The 18357-nt window shown below is 36.5% G+C and overlaps 1 protein-coding gene across 3 annotated transcripts in view; it reads left to right on the forward strand.

Moving 5' to 3' along the window:
• The window catches only part of Gk (glycerol kinase), a 76191-nt gene extending 66906 nt beyond the window's left edge, over positions 1-9285 (forward strand). The window contains exons 20-21 of one of the 3 annotated variants that reach the window (XM_027432738.2): positions 5093-5179; positions 6951-9285. In XM_027432738.2, the coding sequence (XP_027288539.1) occupies positions 5093-5179; positions 6951-6961 (98 nt within the window). In that variant the 3' untranslated portion in view covers positions 6962-9285. The remainder of the gene's footprint in view (positions 1-5092; positions 5180-6950) is intronic. The other 2 variants (XM_027432740.2, XM_035450203.1) reach the window with 2 other exon arrangements.
• Positions 9286-18357: the final 9072 nt, after the last annotated feature.

Raw genomic sequence — 18357 nt, forward strand, 5'->3', positions numbered from 1 at the left:
AAATCAACTAGACTTTTATTTTCCTCTCCCTGATCATATGTACCTTTTTGGGAGGCTTTCCTTATCACCTGAAGCAATCAAGAAGTTCGTTAACTTCTAATGCTGGGCGTTGGTGGCGCACACCTTTAATCCCAGTACTCAGGAGGAAGAGGCAGGCAGATCTCAGTGAGTTCAAGGCCAGCCTAGTCTACAGAATGAGTTCCAGGACAGCCAAGATTATTACACAGAGAAAGCATGTCTCAAAAAAAAAAAAGGAAGCGTATTAACTTCTAGACACTTAATAAAAAGTATTCAGGCTGAGTAAACCATTTTGAAGTGGGAATTCCCATGAAATCAGAGAGGAGGAAGTAAACTAAATGTAGTAAGTTGGAAGTATTATAATTGAGAAATGCTATTAGCAGAAAACAAAGAACTGTTTTGTTTTGCGAATCACTTAGGCAGGAAGGTATTCAGGCTTAGTCAACTATTCAGGTTTAAATACCTTGTAGGCTGCCTTTGATCACACAGTATTATAGAACTTATCTATTCAAGATGTGGAGTACAATGAATGACACACTGTTGGGCAAGAGTTTAGAAATGAAATATTATCTGATTTCCATGCTTACAGTGAGTTAAGAACCATTTTTAATGCATGTGGCTTTTAGGGGACACTTCTAATTTGCTGTGATCTATTTTTAGCCCTGGATGCTGCTTATTAAAATTGGCTGCTTTTCCTCCTAAGTAAATTTAATAGGATTTTGATTTTGAGATTGAGATTATTTCCTTCCTATTTTTAAAAAGCATTTTTGTTCAATCTCATTCATATCCTAGACTCCAACTTGTCTTGCTGAGATGGCAGATTAACTTCTTTTTGCCAAGAGTGCAATTTTGAGACCCTTAACAATTATATTTATAAGTCATACATACTATTCTTTAGCACACTCTGTGAGATGTAACCAATGTGGAATCTGTTTTCTTTGCTTATTCCCCTAATTCCCCATGCAGTGTTGGGTCTGTGATTTCTAGGACTAGTTGAATTTTGGTTAATGATACAATTATCCTGGCTTCCTCCCTCCGCCCCCACACCTTATACACATATTTCTCTTTAGTATCTGTTAAAGATACAATGTTAACTTCAAAACTTCCACAAAAGCAGTTGATCACTTTCTATGTATGTTCCTTAATGTCAATGAATTTTTAATACTTGGAAAAAATGGTAAAAAAAACAGAAAAAATGATTGTCTTTTTTACAATTTTTAGTTTCATTTTTCTTTCCTTGTTTGTATGTAGTCTTATATAACCCAAGTTGGCTCTGAACTTAATGTGTAGAAGCTTCAACTTGTGACCTTGCTGCTTCCACGTCTCCTGGGATTACAGCTATATGCCATTATGCCCAGCCTTCAATTTTTACATCTCTTTATTTTCTGCTGCCAGCATCAATTGAATCAAGTAAAGATAATTTTAATATCAAAGATTGATCCCAGGGCACACACATTAGGCAAGTTCCATAGCTCAGCTCTCCTTTTTCTTTTTATATATTTTTATTCATTTTTTTAAAAAAATTAGCTTACAGAGTAATGGGTTTCATTCTGTGTAGCCATCTTTGTACTTTATATCTTGAGATAGGATTTCATTGAATTTCTCAGCATGCCGTTGAACTCCTGCTATAGTCCAGCCAGTCCTTAAACTTATTGATAGTCCTGACCCAGACTCCCAAGTAGCCAGCATTAGTTTGTACCACCAGATCCAGCTCTTAATTTTATTTTGTTAAGTTACACCAATGATTAAAATATTTTAATAATTTTATGAAAACATTGAAATGTGCAGTATCTAGGGGGTGGTCTCTAAGATGTACAATTAACTCAGAATAATATTTAAGGTTTTGCTAAATGTATTCCTTTAAATAACATAAATTATATAAGGGCAGCTTGTATTCAATATAAGCTGTATGATAATAGCAGTACAGATAGAGCCTTAACCTTATAAAACCAAAAAGATATTAGAATTGTTACCTTGAAATTTTCTCTTTAATTTAATTTATAGAAAGGATATTATATCATTTAATTTCCAAAAGTGTATATCATTGTTGAAGCAACCATATTTTGTTTATAAATGTGTCTGAATGCATTATAAACAATTAAGAAATACATTAAATATGATTAATTATATAGCTAATGATAATGTATAATATATGTAATGAATTAATATACTGTTATAGATGGCATTAGGAGATAAAGCTTTTATTTATTTAAAATTTTTTTTAGTTTTTTGAGACAGGGTTTCTCTGTGTAGCTTGGAGCTTGCCCTGGAACTCGCTCTGTAGACCAGGCTAGCCTTGAACTCACAGAGATGTGCTTGCCTCTGCCTCCTGAGTGCTGGGATTAAAGATGTGTGTTATTCCCACCCAGCATTATTTTTAAATTTTTAAATATTATTTAATATGATATTTTAAGTATCATTTAGTAATAATGATGATAGACCAGGATGACCTCAAACTCACAATGATTTGCCTGGCTCTGTCTCCTAGTGCTGGGATTAAAGACATGCATTACCACACCCAGCAGTATCTTACTATATTGCACAGGGTGGATTAGACTCATGATTCTTCTTCCTCAGCTTCCAGACTGCTGGGATTAGAGGTGTGAGCCACCATATCCAGCTCAGGAGTTTGGTGTGTTTTAGAGCAAGCCTATTATAATGACATGGCTTTGGACTTAAAACACAGTAAACACTTTGAAAATAGTTCAAATTGCTTTAAATACATTGCACAACTATAAGTACATAAAATATGAATTTAATCCATTAACACCTATGTTACATATATGTGTGACTATATTACTGGAAAAGCAAACCTCACCCAGGTGGTGATGGCGCATGCCTTTAATCCCAGTACTCAGGAGGCAGAGGGAGTTGGGTATCTGTGAGTTCAAGGCCAGCCTGGTTTACAAAGCAAGTTGCAGGATAGGCTCCAAAGCTATACAGAGAAAGAAGCCCTATCTCAAAAAACAAAACAAAACAAAAACAAAACAAAACAAAACAAAACAAAAAACCCTTCATCAGTAGGTACCACCTAAACTGATAGAAGCTCCACAGATCTTTTGTTGATAGTTTTTCTTTTGTTCTCTTTTTTTTAGATTTTATTTATTTATTATGTATACAACATTCTGCTTCTATGTATATCTGCACACCAGAAGAAGGTACCAGATCTCATAATGGATGGTTGTGAGCCACCATGTGGTTGCTGGGAATTGAACTCAGGACCTCTGGAAGAACAGCCAGTGCTCTTAATCTCTGAGCCATCTCCCCAGCCCCTCGTTTGTTCTTCTTTTTGAAACAGGGTTTTAAGTAGTTCAGGTAGCGTCAGATTCACTGTGTAGTAAAGGATGAGCACAAACTTCTAGAAACCAGTATTTCATCTCTCACACCTCAGTTATGTGGTGTTGGAGCTTTGTGAATGGGATGCTAGGCAAGCATCCAACATCCCTAGCCACAATCCGTAGATCTTTTCACACTGGGACTCATTGTAGGGACATCAGAAATATAAGTTATTGGAAGTTACAACTGATGGCTTTGGATTTTCTTTCCAAAAAGCAAATTAAAATGGACTCTACAAATACAGAGATAAAAAGATTTGTTTTGCACTTGAAAAAGTTACAAACAATGAAAGAATAAGGAAAATGGCTTATTGAACTCTATTGAAAATCCAGTTTCTAAGGGAAAAGAAGTACATGATGAGAGGCAGAAAATCCTCTTCCAAAAAGAAACAACAGTCTTATGACTACACAGCATAAAATATGCTTGGTAGTATCCTTGCCTGGCATGTTTAAATGATGCCCTGTATTGTAGCAGTATTTTCATAACTCTGGGGCATTACCTTATATTCTAGGGCCTGGAAGTGTAGCTTAAAAGCCATAGTTCTAAACTTTAACAACACAAAATGTGCTAAATAGTATAGCTACATTGTGTGTAGAGGAGTATATGTATGCATGCACATGTATGTGTATAGATAGATCAGAGCACAACTTTGGGGTTTATTTTTCTCCTTCTACCTTTACAGGGGTATTGGGAATCCAATGTGGTTGCCAGGCTTGCACAGAAAGTCCTCCTCCCCACTGAGCCATTTTTTGCCATCTCATGGGCACATACTTTTTAAGTAAATGCTGTGTGCAATGCATATGCTTCAAAAAAAGAAAGAATTTCGGGCTGGAGAGATGGCTCAGAGGTTAAGAGCACCAGCTACTCTTCCAGAGGTCCTGAGTTCAAATCCCAGCAACCACATGGTGGCTCACAATCATCTATAATGAGATCTGGTGCCCTCTTCTGGTGTGCAGATATACATGAAAGCAGAATGTTGCATACATAATAAATAAATAAATAAAATCTTAAAAAAATAAAAAATAAAATAAATTAAAAAAGAAAGAATTTCAAGAGAACTTGGGTCTCAATGTCATGTTCTCCATTAATAAAATTTAGTTTTATTATACCACTTAGTTTCAACAGTACTTCCAGATGTATTTCATTATACACCCAAATCTATTTCGACACAAGACCAAACAAATCAGTGTTTAAAACAAAGACGACTTGAGTGAGGGAAGGAGTGGTAATAGGGAAGGAGTGAGATTAGAGAGGGTGAGGAGTTACAGTGATCAAAATGTACTTCTTATATGTATGGAATTGTCAAAGAACGAATTCATCAAAAGTTACATGTAAAAGGTGTTTTCAGCTCATCTAAAGGAGACGAGAAACATTTCTAATATACTCATGGGTGGATTGCATTGCTCATTTTCAATCATTGGGAGAAGAATCTAGAAGGCCCAAACCAACAGCCTCCCAAAAAGCTCTCTTTGGCTTTGCCAGTGGAAAGCTGATGTTGGCTCTGTGTGTTATATTCTTGGCTACTTGTGGCACGCTATCTGTATTGTTCATTAACTTTCATAAGCTTTGAAATTGATTATATTTTTGATTTGAAGAAATAACTCTTTGCCAGCTTTTATGAATATGCTATTTTTATAACTTGTTTTGCTATCATGTGATTCTTAACATAAACATTATAATTATGTGTCTCTCTTTTGGTTTGCTTGACTGGAATTCCCTTCTACTTGGATGACCACAGGTGACCCTAGTATCTTCTGTAGTCTACCTTTGGGCTTTTTTATAGTGAGTAGCATGGTAATGTTAATCGGAGCAAGGTACATCTCAGGTTAGTTACTCTTTCAATTAGAGAACGTTTAGTAGTTAGCATTAATGTGTTTGTTTGTAACTCAGCAGAAAGCATTTAGTGTTTTTCTTTCTTCCTATGTTTAAAAACCATTAAAAGCCTATTTAGTTATATCAGTTCATCTTTGGGGACAGTGAGAACTAAGGACTATGACTTTGCTTAAACATTTTCAAAAGTTTTATCAGATGATTTCTCTGAAGGTCCACATGCTGCTGTCAGCTGTGAAATAAGCAAAAGCTAAGAGTACAGATGTTAATTTTTACCTGAAAGGAATTGGTGAAAGTTAAATTGTAATGTTGCCATTAACCTTCTTGGTTTCAAAAATGTGCTTAATTTTTTTGAGACGTCTGAAATTTTTTCTCAGTATGTCTTAGTAGATCAATTCTTGAGAGAATTTTGGTCAGCTTCTTAGCTGAGTTCTGTAAAACACTAAAACTGTGAAAGATAACACAGCTACTTTTACTTTAGTTAAAAGAATACATTTTTGAAGTCTTTTAAATTATTTAATAAATAAATTAAGGCTGAAATCAAATGAAATACTCTTTGCACATCAGCTTCTACTGAAAAGTCATATAAAAGTAATGGTTCAGGATGGTATGAAATGCATAGTGCCACCAGCATTCATTTAAACAAAATTGCCGATTTGGAAGCTACTTCTGGCAACTCTTTCATTTTTCTTCAGATTGTTATCTTAAATGGAAATTCCTTATTTTGAAACATGCTTTTATTTTTCAATCTTTATATTTAGAGGAAAAGCTAGATTAATTCTTGTATTCAATATGGTGATGTCTGACCTTGGTTTAAAATATAAAGTTTAAACTTCATTCATGTGAAGGAATCATCTGCTTATGGAAAAGCTGACAAGCATATCTTTAAGTTGGCCATTAGTTTAATGTCATGCATAATAAGCATGAAACAAAATTTTTATCACCAGAATACTAGATTATATTTTAAGTAATGTGAAATGAGTTATTTGCATGAGAGTTTAAAATTAGACTGCATAGGCTTTTCTTTATTCCTCATATTCAAGCATACTCAGGATACATTCTTTCAAATCAACTATTTCTGTACTAACAATACCTTATTTCTGGTATTGATGCTAATATACTAAAGGCTCCATCTACAAAACCATGTAGCAGAATTAGCAGATATTTGTTCTCTTTCTCCTTCTGAGATATGTTTGCCAGAAGACTAGAAACATTGCCATGAGAACTTTAATTTAACTTTACGAAGATAAATGCGGTTTTAGAAAATGTTCCATTACATTTTTTGTTATCCTGAGTATTTTTGCTATATGATGATGACCTAGAAAAAAATAAGGTAGAAGTCATAGCTTTCATTGATTTTGTTGGTTTTGTTTGTTTCTATCTTGATCCCAAACTCCATGGAAACTGAGACTTGTAGTATTTCTTTAAGCTAAATTATACATTAAATATCAAAAGTAGTAGACTTCTGAAATGTATATGGTCACCATCTTTAGGCCTTCCTTTTGGTGACATCTACTGAGATTCATTTATAGTAGCAATTGTTTGTCTTGGCAAACAGTTATCAATAGTGGTATTAGTTGATATTTTTGGCGTTGGCCCAGTTACATTTGTTGCTCCATAACTATTAAGGATCATACAGAAATACTGGAATTTATTATATAGAAAGCATGAAATTAGTAGCTCAAATAATTGAATAGCCTTTATTGTTTTAGCTCTTGGAATGCATATCTGCCTTATTAACTGTTATGGTTTTTGTCCCCCTTTAGGTATCCCATAAATAATGCCACCTCATGGATTCCCAGGATGAAAGCTTTTTATGTAATAAGGAAATCTGACAATTCTGTCTCATACTGTACTAATGCTATCCATAGACTCTGATTTTTTCCATAAACCACTTGCTGCATGATCCTCCAAGTAGACTATGGCTTGAAATAAAGAAAATGCAGCAGAAAGAATGCTCCAGAAACATTTAGTGTTGTTGTTTAACATTGACAGATAGTTAAGATTGGGCCAGTTACCTTTGGGGCTGACCCCTCCATTGTAATCCTATGCTATTCCCTCTAATGTCTAGGATGAGACCTCCATATGCTGTCCATTGGAATGTGTCATCCAGTATATCCAGATGTTAATGAACTTGGTTTGATTCTCTTCACTACACATGTCTGAGGAAGGGGTTGCAATTAACTTCTTCAAATGAGTGGCTTTTTGCGTATTTGCTCTTAACAAATCAAATGTCTTCTTCATATTAGAAGACCACAACATCACTGAATATTTCAATGGAAGCATCTAAGGAATTATTAGATAATGATTTGCTGTTCTGAGAACGTGGACATTTTCTGAATAGTGTTGCCAAAATTGAAAAATTTCATGTGTCAATTTCACTGTCTCACTATCATGGCTTTCTGTCTGGGTCTTACAAGATAGAACACTTTCTTTTTCTGTTTTTTTCATCTCTCCTTTTTATATTTTTTATTCTGTATGTATAACATACATGCCTATATATTTTATATACTGAGGGTAGCCCATTTATAAATTAAGAGCACATTATATTCAGTAAGTTATAACAGGGCTGGTCTTAAGTGGACTACTATGTATATAAATATGGGGGGGAAGTTGTATACATTTTGGGGCAACGGTTATGCATATTATTTACCAGGAGAAAATTTTTCTTATAAAATCCAACATTTGAAATTTAAGTATATATTCAATGTCAATAAAATAAAATGTACTATATTGTGATTTCCACTATGTTTCTTATACCATTTAATTATCTCAGCTGGAAGGAAAAATAACTGTGGCATGTAACAGTAAATACTGTTCTCAAACATGAGTACTAGTCCAAATAAAATTTTTCCTTTGAATTGATGTTTTCCATATTTGAGATCCTATTGAGGAATTGTGATAAGTTAAAGAGCAAAGTAGAAAAATTGTGTGAATAAAGCCAATAATCTATTTCAAATGTTATTATTTGTAATAAGATGTTCTTGTTTTCTGGTATGATAGAAAATCATCTCTATTTAATACCATAACTGGCAAAAAATTTATCATTGCAAATGCCTCACAATGAAACCAGTAACTTTGCAAATATTTTCAATTATTTGTTATAAATTACTAATTTAGGCTCCTAATACCAATTTTTAAAAATATATTTGTTTTGTAGTAAAGAAGTAATATAGTAAGATAATAATGCTTCCTAATTATTTTGTTTTATCAATTCAGAATGGAAATATTGATATATTAATGGAAAAAGTTTTATTTGAAATTGATGGTAGATTATATTTACTATTCTGATTGTGCTGTTCCTAATTATTGAATCTTCTTGGTTTTAATGACATAGCTGCCATTTAAGTGGAATAAATATAGAAAGGTACTGTGAAATTATTATGGCAGTGGTACGTTTAAACTTAGCTATATTTCTACAAAGGCAGGTTGAGCTAATTGTAAATAATTGTGCAAGTCTCTGTTCAATAATTTTCAGGTAACATTAATTTTTTACAAAATGCAAGATTTATAAATGTTTGAAATTGTACCCATTGATAATTAATGGTAAATTTACTTAAAATAAATCGGCCTCTTATTTCTTATTTGCATTTCTCATTTACAGATGAAAGTTCAGTTAACAGATGTTTCAGGAGACACCTTTTAGCACTTGTTCACACACACTGAGGAGCTGAGTAATAGCAGAAGTACGTTCTGGAATGATGAGCACCTTAATCATTCTATTAGAACAGACTAAACAGTTTCTACCTCAGCATATCCAGAAAATGCCTTTTCAGTGCCAATGGTCATTATCGGTAGAGTCTACATATCTATAGTCTTCATTCTTTGCCTCAGCTTCTGTTTGCCTGGGTTAGTCAGTGAGGTCCAGCACACCATTGTTCTTTCATGCTAATGCCAACATCTCAATATTTTGTTCTACAATTGATCTGTAAAATAAGCATTGCATTAGTGCTTCTACATTGGTATTTTTAAAACTTTTATTTTGAGACAGGTCTTGCTTTGTAGCCTGGACTGCTCTGTAAGCTGCTATGTATGCCAACCTGAATTATAGAGATCTGCCTGCCTCTCTCTCTTTTCCCACTGCTGGGATAAAAGGCATATGCCACCATGCTCAGAACTTCAAGTCTTTTTATTTTTTTTTTTCTTGTGGAGTATTAAAAAATTAAGTAGCCTTAAATTTTTTTCTGTCTCTGTCTCTCTGTGTGTGTCTGTGTCTCTCGCCTCTCTTTCTGTGTGTGCGTTTGTGTTTGTGTTTGAATCTGTGTTTGAGATGTCTTATAACATACACCATCCTCACCCAAACACGCCGTGATCTTCCTGCTTCAGCCTCCTGAGTGCACCACCACATCTGTTTTTAATTCACATTATTAAACATGATAAATCTTCCTCGTTTTTTAACTGTTACGTTATTCATTCACAAGCACATTTTGTTAATGCAAAATATTTCAGTCACCAAAACACATAAAAAGGAGGTTGGGTGAAGAAACTAAATGAGGATACTGTCCAGAAACCAGTTGAAACATTTAGAATGAGTAGAAGAGCCAGTTACCAACTCCTGGATAAGTATGCCACCTTTCTTGTAAATAAGAAAAGGTGACAGGTAACTGGTAACTTATAAACAGGTAAGGAATTCGTTGACGAGAGTATTTTAATATCTTTGTGTTCCTTAAAATCCAACACTTAGCACTTTACCTAAATACATATTAATGCATATAGGTTGCTTATGTTCATTTTAACAGGCTGTTATTATAAATTTGTTTTAGTAAGTACAAATGTTAACTAAATACTTGGTTATACCTTCTCAAAATCTTGCCAAAACTATGCTTAACTGGGAGCTGGGGAGATGGCTCAGTAGTCAAAAGCATGTACTGTGCTTGCAGAGGGCCCAAGTTCACTTCCAAGCATCCACGTTGAGTGGCCCATTCTTGCCTGTAACTCCAGCTGCAAGAGATCTTATGCACTCTTATGGCCTCCACAGGCATCTGCACTTTCATGCACCATCACACACAAACACAATTAAAAATAAAATATTTGTTGGGCGGTGGTCATGCGTGCCTTTAATCCCAGCATTTAGGAGGCACAGGCAGGCGGATCTCTGGGAGTTCAAGGCCAACCTGGTCTATAGAGTCAGTTTCAGGATAGGGCTCTTAAACAGAGAATCTCTGTGTCAAAAAAACAAAATAATATCTTTTTTACACATTATTGGAAAAATTATGTTTGTGTGTTCACCTGTAGGCATAGACACAAAAACAAAAGCAAATCACTAAAGCATGTCAAATCCTAAGCATATCAGTTCTGTAAAGACCCATAATATATTGTATGCAACAGTGTAAAACTCACATTAATTCAACATGATTAACTTAAACACACCAAGCCAGTTGTCAAATGCTGCTCATACAGCACTACGTGATTGCCCTGTGGTTTTTTTTCTTTCTTTCTTTCTTTCTTTTTGGGGTTGGAATACAAAGAATGGTATTTGTCACAGTTTGTACATATATGTCATTGTAGTTTGTTCATATTTGCCTCTCTGATTCTTCCCCATTCCCCTCTCATCCAGCTTGTCACTTTCCTTCCCCCAAATAACAGCCCCTTCTCCTTTCATTTCACATACATTTTGTTATCCACTCTTAACAGTCTCATCTCCTTTAAGACTTCTCTCTGACACCCGAAAGTAAATAAAAAAGAAATGGATTACATTACAAATGTTTTTCATTTGTTAATGAAAGACATTAACAAAACTGTATTTTCTCTTTAGTTAAATAATGCCATTCTTTTGTGATAAAGAGAGTACCTTGGACAGAATTAGCTGTTGTATATTCATACATAAAAATGCCTCTTGATAGTCTAAAGAGATATAAACAATGTCTGACAGCAGCAGCTTAATGTCTGTTTTAGGAGAAAAGCACTAAAGTCCTCCTGCATCGTAAATCTAGTTTTCTGGTATAAGTGACCAAGGTCACTACAAGATTGGCCACTTGTAAAACAATGTAAATACCAATGAATGTACATCTTAAGTTTTATAGGATGTGAAAGTCAGAATACCATCATCAATCCAAATATAAAAAGAAACTAAAACTAATTTAGCCTGTCATTTGGTAGTGAGAAATCAATGTTGTCAACTTCATAAAGGAAGGTCTGCACAGTCTGGTTTAAGAAAAACATTTATTATGTCATAGTATTAGAGCTAAAGATATTTAGAATACTGTTTCCTTCTTGTTTAACAAAAAACAATGCAATCACCATCAAGCTGCTATTGTAACTCATTTTAAGGGAGTACGGTAGCCGTTTTAGATTATTGGGGATTACAGTTTTGGAGGTTGTGTGCATGACCATCAGTGCTAGTAGCAGTCAGGCATTGAAGCAATTGCTGAGAGCTTACATCTTTATACAAAAGTAGAGAGAGAGAGAGAGAGAGAGAGAGAGAGAGAGAGAGAGAGAGAGAGAGAGAGAGAGAGGAGAGAGAGATGTTAAAATGGAATGGACTTTTGAAGCCTCAAAAGGCAATCCAGACTTCATATTCAGCTTCACACAATGGCCTTTCTGGGTCTCAATGCAGATACTTCCCCACCACACATCTGGCCTCAGCAGTGTTCCTTCCTTAACAGCTAGAACATTCCACATCCCCCTTTACTCCTATATTATTCTTCATGAGTCTAATGTCAGAACTGCGTGGAAAATGATGACAAGTTCATCTGCTTGCTTGGAATGGAACCTGTCCCTCTCCTGGGATAACATTGTCACAAGCTTTGATTGGTTGATGTGTTTTAAGACCAGAAAAATCCCTCAGGCAGGAGGCAGAGTGAAAGCTAACTAGGAATGCCAAAGGCTTTTGAAACCATAAAGCCCACCCCCAATTGATATACCTCCTAATTCTTCCTAAACAGTTCCTTATGCTAGCCTATGGGACCATTCTCATTCAAACCACACTGACCTTTTTGGTGCATGGGTATCACACCTTTCTGTTAGAAAGAGACAAAGACAGCTGAAGATGTAGCCCAGCAACAGGCCACTTGGCTAGAATACATGAAGCCCTGTTTTCACCAAGCAACACAAAATGTGCAAATAAATTGGAACTGCAGAAATAATACAAATTCCTTTTGTTCTTTTTCAGAGGAGGAAAGGTTTTTTTTTTTTTTTTCCTTTTCAGCTTGCAATTACAAGTTAAATCATTTTCGGGAAATCAAGGCAGAAACTCAAGCAGTTAATGATAATCACATCCATAGTCAAGAGCATTGAAAGAATAAAATACATCCTTGCTTACTTGTTTAATGTTCAGCTTGCTTTCTCTACCCTTGTACAGTGCAGGGCCCAGCCTATGAAATGTCCACAGTGGTCTGGTCCTCTCACGTGAATTAACAAGACAAACCTCCATACACATGCCCATGGGCCAACCTAATCTAGATTGAAACTCCAGGTTAAAACACAGGTTCTTGTTTCTTTAAGTTGAATTTTTTTCTTTATTTTTAAATTTGAATTAGAAACAAGATTGTTTTACATGTCAATCCCAGTTCCCACTCCCTCCCCTCCTCCCCTACCACCCCCCCAACGAATACCCTACCTATCATATCCTTTCTGCTCCCCAGGGGAGGGTGAGGCCTTCCATGGGGTATCATCAGAGTCTATCATATCCTTTGGGATAGGGCCTAGGATCACCCCCTTGTGTCTTGGCTCAGGGAGTATCCCTGTATGTGGATTGAACTCCCAAAGTCCACACTTATACTAGGGATAAGTACTGATCTACTACAGGAGGTCCCATAGATTTCTGAGGTCTCCTTACTGAAACCCACGTTCCTGGGGGCTGGATCAGTCCCATGCTGGTATCCCAGCTATCAGTTGTTCAGGTCAGCTGTTTCTGTGGGTTTCACCAGACTGGACTGGACCCCTTTGCCCATCCCTCATTCTTCTCTGCAACTGGATTCAGTTCAGTTCAGTGATTAGTTGTGGGTGTCTGCTTCTACTTCCACCAGCTGCTGGATGAAGGCTATAGGATGGCATATAAGACAGTCATCAATCTCATTATCAGGGGAGGACATTTAAGGTAGCCTCTCCTCTGTTGCTTAAATTGTTAGGTGGTCTCATCTTTGTAGATCTCCAGTCCTTTCCCTGGTGCCTGATTTCTCTGTAAACCTAAAATGTCTCCCTCTGTTATGGTATCTCCTTTCTTGTTTTCTTCTATTCTTCCCCCGACTCAACCTTCCTGCTCCCTCATGTCCTCCTCACCCCTCCTCTTCTCCCTTTCTCTTTCTCCTAGCTCCCTCCCCCCACCTCCATTGCTCCCAATTTCCTCAGGAAATCTTGTCCCTTTCCCCTTCTCCAGGGCACCAAGTATGTATCTCTTAGGGTCCTCCTAAAACACAAGTTCTTATTTGTGCTGTTATTTTAGGATACAGAATAAAATGATAATATGACACCAGGGAAACAAGTGGGAAAGCACATACACACACACACACACACACACACACACTGTTTTAAATCTTAGTGTGCATACTATCAATACTTATTAATGTTCTAATTACAAAATTAAAAATTCTGAACTTCAATTGAAGGTCATTGTTCATGAATTTCTATAACCACATTAATCATAATAGTTAGAAAATAGTACAAATGATCTAATCATTGATGATTAGATATGCAAAAGTTATTCCCTGTACAAGGGAATATTCATCAAAAATGTTAAAACATCTGAGCATTGAAACACTATGCCAAGTGAAAGAAGATAGACATAACTGCCATGTGTAGTGTGACTATTTATATGAATGTCCAGAATTGGCAAATGTGGAGAGACAGAATGTAGTTTTTTGTTTTTGTTTGTTTGTTTGGGGGGGGGGTTCGAGACAGGGTTTCTCTGTGTAGCTTTGGAGTCTGTCCTGGCACTTGCTCTTGAGAACAGGCTGGCCTCAAACTCACAGAGATCCTCCTGCCTCTGCCTCTCGAGTGCTGGGATTACTCAGGTGTGCCACCAATGCCCTGCATCAGAATGTAGTTTTTTATTTAAATTTCTGAGTACTGTGTATGATTTCTATCCCCTACAGAAACCATTTAGTGTTGATCATATGCGTGTAAGTTTTTAGGGTTGACAGCTTGGGATTGGATAACTTATCAGGGGGTTCATTTCTGAAAATGAAATGAACTAATGATAAAAAATGAAAAACTTATTTTCTGTCTCTTAGCTGCCATTGATTGCCTACAGCTCTTTACCTAGGGGTAGAGCCTTGGTGAGAGAGAGTTCACCCATCCACATTGGTATATTGATTAGTGTTGTCATTATGCAGTGTTTTTCGATGTAACCATATTGTTGAGATTTCATGGGTCACCCTCCTGCTATTTATAAAGACACTATCTAGCAGCAAGCTTCCAGGTCAACTGTCTCTTACAATTGTTCTGCCTTCTGTTCTGAGATGTTCCCTGAGCTGGTATAGGGTTGCTGTGTAGATGTGTCAACTGAGACTGGACCACCCCAAGAACTCATATTCTTTGTTTAAAATGTTCCAGATCTCTGTAACAGTTACTAACTGCTGCAAAATGAAGTTCCTTTGATGAGGGGTGCAGCTACATTTATCCGTGGGTAAAGGATAAGTATTTAGATTGCAATTAGAAATTATATTGCTTTAGGAGAATGATAGGGGCTGGAGAGATGGTTCAGTTGTTAAGAGCAGTGATTGCTCTTCCAAAGGACCCGGGTTCAATTCCCAGCACCCACATGGGAGCTCACAACTGTCTGTAAACCCAGTTCTGGGGATCTGACAACCTCATACAGACATACATGCAGGAAAAATAACAGTGTGCACAAAGAAAAAATAAATAATTTTTTTAAAAAGGGAAATGGTAGTTGTATTTTCTCTTCTAAGGTTTATGCCTTTCCAACTATGGGTAGCTGGCAAGGTTTATAGTACCAGGCATGAATTCCTTCTTATTGATCAGGTCTTAATTTCAATTAGATGTTGTTTACCTCCTCATTAATAATGCCGCTATTATACTTGGGATATCTTGCCGGGCTACTCATTGTTGTGGCTCACAGACCTTACAGCTGCGGCTTGCAGAGTGTCTTCTTGGTACCATAGTACCAAGAACTAGTCCATAGGAAGGAGGTTTCCAGGTCAGTTCCAACAAGATTCCTCAAAGCCCTGTGTCCAAAGTGTGTTATGCCTTCAACAAATGAGTCTTACTTTCAAGTGAGGCAATAGGAGGCAACCAAAGGCAATGACAATAGTCCATATTACTTTGGGAGTCTCTTGGGAACCCCTGACCAAGAAGAGAGGTTTCCCATGCCTGGCACTGGGGTTATTGCTGGATAGATTATGACTCTTGCGGGGAGCATCACCCTGTGTGGCATAATTCCATTTAACACACACATATACACTTTATATAGTATAGACTCTAAGTTACATGTATTTTAAGCAAGCTTACAGTGTTTTCTTACAGCTTTTTCAGGTATTCTTAGTGTTATTTATCTCTCCTTTCCCTCTTTTTTTCTGTATTCCACTTTCTCAGTCCCCATACTATTTCCCCTTTTCCCTCTTCAAAGCACTTATGTTGTGTCGTACTGTCCCCTTATCTAGATATTGCTCCTTCTTCCCTGATCACCCCTCTCCCATGGTCCATTTCTACTTTCCTTGCTTTTTCAGTTACTTCAGGTTCTCTACTCGAATGTGAAGATTCGGAGTGATAGCCCACAATAGGAGACATCCTGCACTGTTTCCCTTTCTGGGACTAGTTGCCTCAGTCTATAAAATTTATACCAGTCAGAATGTGTGAGATCAAAAAGATAGCTGACAACAAATACAGGCAGAGGGGGTTGAAAAAAGGGAACCCTTAGTCACAGTTGGTGGGATTAAAAACTAGGGCAATCATTCTGGGAATCGGTGTGGAACATACTCAGAAAAAATCTACCATATGACCCAGCTATACCACTTCTTGACATATGCCCAAAAGACTCAACATTCCACTCCAAAGATTCGTGGGTAGCCATGTGCATCACTGTCTATTTACAATAGCTAGGAAATGGGAAACAACCTCACTGCCCTTCAACTGATGAATGGATAATGAAAATGGGGCACATATACATAATGGTGTATATGTGCTATAAAAGAAAAATGAAATTTGTATTTTAATGGATGGTGCTAGAAAGTAGTTTATTGATGGACAGAACTGGAGGGGGAAAAATTGGAAGTGACTCTTAATAGGTACAGCATTTTCACTCCAAGATGATGAAAGTACCTGGAAATTAAAAGTGATGATTGCACAGCTTTATGACGATACTAAAAGCCAGTGACATACTTACGAGTGTGCATTTTATAGCTTGTGAATTCAATTAATAAAATGTAATGTAAATTTCAGAGGTCATGAATTAGTGTCCCAGATTCACCTCTGGGCTTGTTTGAAACAGAATTATTTTAAATTTGCATGTACATAAAAGAATCATAAATGCCTAGTCTCTGATGGCCTGTGAGTTTTGGATCCCAGAAAGAAAATTATTACTCCTTAAAAAATGAATGTTAAGAAATGTTAGCACTGTTTTGTTGTTGTCGTTTTTTTGTGTTTTTTGTTTGTTTTTGTTTTTGCTGTGCTAAGTAACTGTTTTGGGGGAGGGGAGGTATTTGACTTTCATATCCTGATCACAGTCCATCATTGAAGGAAACAGGGCAGCAACTCCACCTGCAGCTGAGGCAGGAATCCTGGAGGAACACTGATTTGTTTCCCATGGCTTGTTCAACTCCCTCTCTCATGTGCTCTCTCTCTCTCTCTCTCTCTCTCTCTCTCTCTCTCTCTCTGTATGTGCGTGTCTTCTTGTCTTTCTTTGCAGCTTTTTTAATTACATCACATTACATATAATTACATTATTTCCTGCCTCTCTCCAAGCTCTCCTATGGTCCCCTTACTCCCTCTCAAGTTCACACCCTCACTTCATTATTCTCTCTCTCTCTCTCTCTCTCTCTCTCTCTCTCTCTCTCTCTCTCTCACACACACACACACACACACACACACACACACACACACACATACACACACGCACAAATAAATAAATACAACTTACTGAGTCCATTTAGTGTTGCTTGTATGCCTATGATTTCAGGGATGACCACTTGGTATTGGATAACCACTTAAGGGGCTCATACCTGGGGAACAATAATTCTCCCTCTCTTGGCATTTGTTAGTTGCCTATAGTTCTTTGTCTAGGGGTGAGTCCCATGAGATTCCCCACTTACATGATAGCGTATCTATTGGTCTTGTCATTGCTTGGGTTTTGTGACTGGAATGGCCAGCTCCAGTAGATACATCGATAACACAACCCTCAAACTTGAGGCCCAGGGAACACTGAGGAGGGGGGAACAGAAAGATTGTTCCAGACAGAGGACTTGGAAGTCTGTTGTGAAATTGTGTCTCCTAGAAATGACAGAGAAGCTATGCTGATGATATCTCAACAACATGGCTGCCTAAACAAGATCTGAATGATGTGGAAAATTTTATTGCATTTTTCACTAAGGTCTTTCAAGTGTTTAACATTGAAAATAAGAAAAATGTTTTTGTTAGGCCTCTCACAGCATAGGCCCCTTATTCCAAATACCTAAGAGGCTGTCACAGGAACATTGTAAATTTAAGACCTGCCTGGGCTATAGAGGAAAAAATACCTTAGTTGCTAATATTACTGCAAAAAATATGATAAAACAAACTTTGCCTTTCCGTTCATTTCCAGGGTCTGTTCATTAGGATATACAGGCATTAAAGTATGCAGCAAACTCACACTAACTCTCCTATTATGCTCATATACAGGGCAGGAGAGGACAACTTGATAAAAGAGAATGTGGTTTTATGAAAATACTGGTAATACATTATCATAATTAGCAGTTCAGTGTTCCCCAAGTGGAAGCTTTTAAATATTTCTTTCCCTAAAAAAAATTAATTTCTTTGGTTCATCATGTTTCCCAATTTTAATAGAAATTTTCAGCATTTAATTTTCCACAAAATTCTCTCTGAAAAATTTTTACAGGATACAGCAATAAGTTTGTAAGCTGTGCTTGGATTAATTATAAATAAATAACAAGTAAATCTAATTGAAATGGTGGTGAATATTTGCCAGTTCACCTATATCTGATTTTGAAACTGACAGAGGGGCTCTTTGTAAAATGAGCATTTCTGTCTAGTTTTTTTTAAAGAAATCTATTTGCTTGAGAA

This window comes from Cricetulus griseus, chromosome X, assembly GCF_003668045.3.
Source record: "Cricetulus griseus strain 17A/GY chromosome X, alternate assembly CriGri-PICRH-1.0, whole genome shotgun sequence".
Taxonomy (NCBI): Eukaryota; Metazoa; Chordata; class Mammalia; order Rodentia; family Cricetidae; genus Cricetulus; species Cricetulus griseus.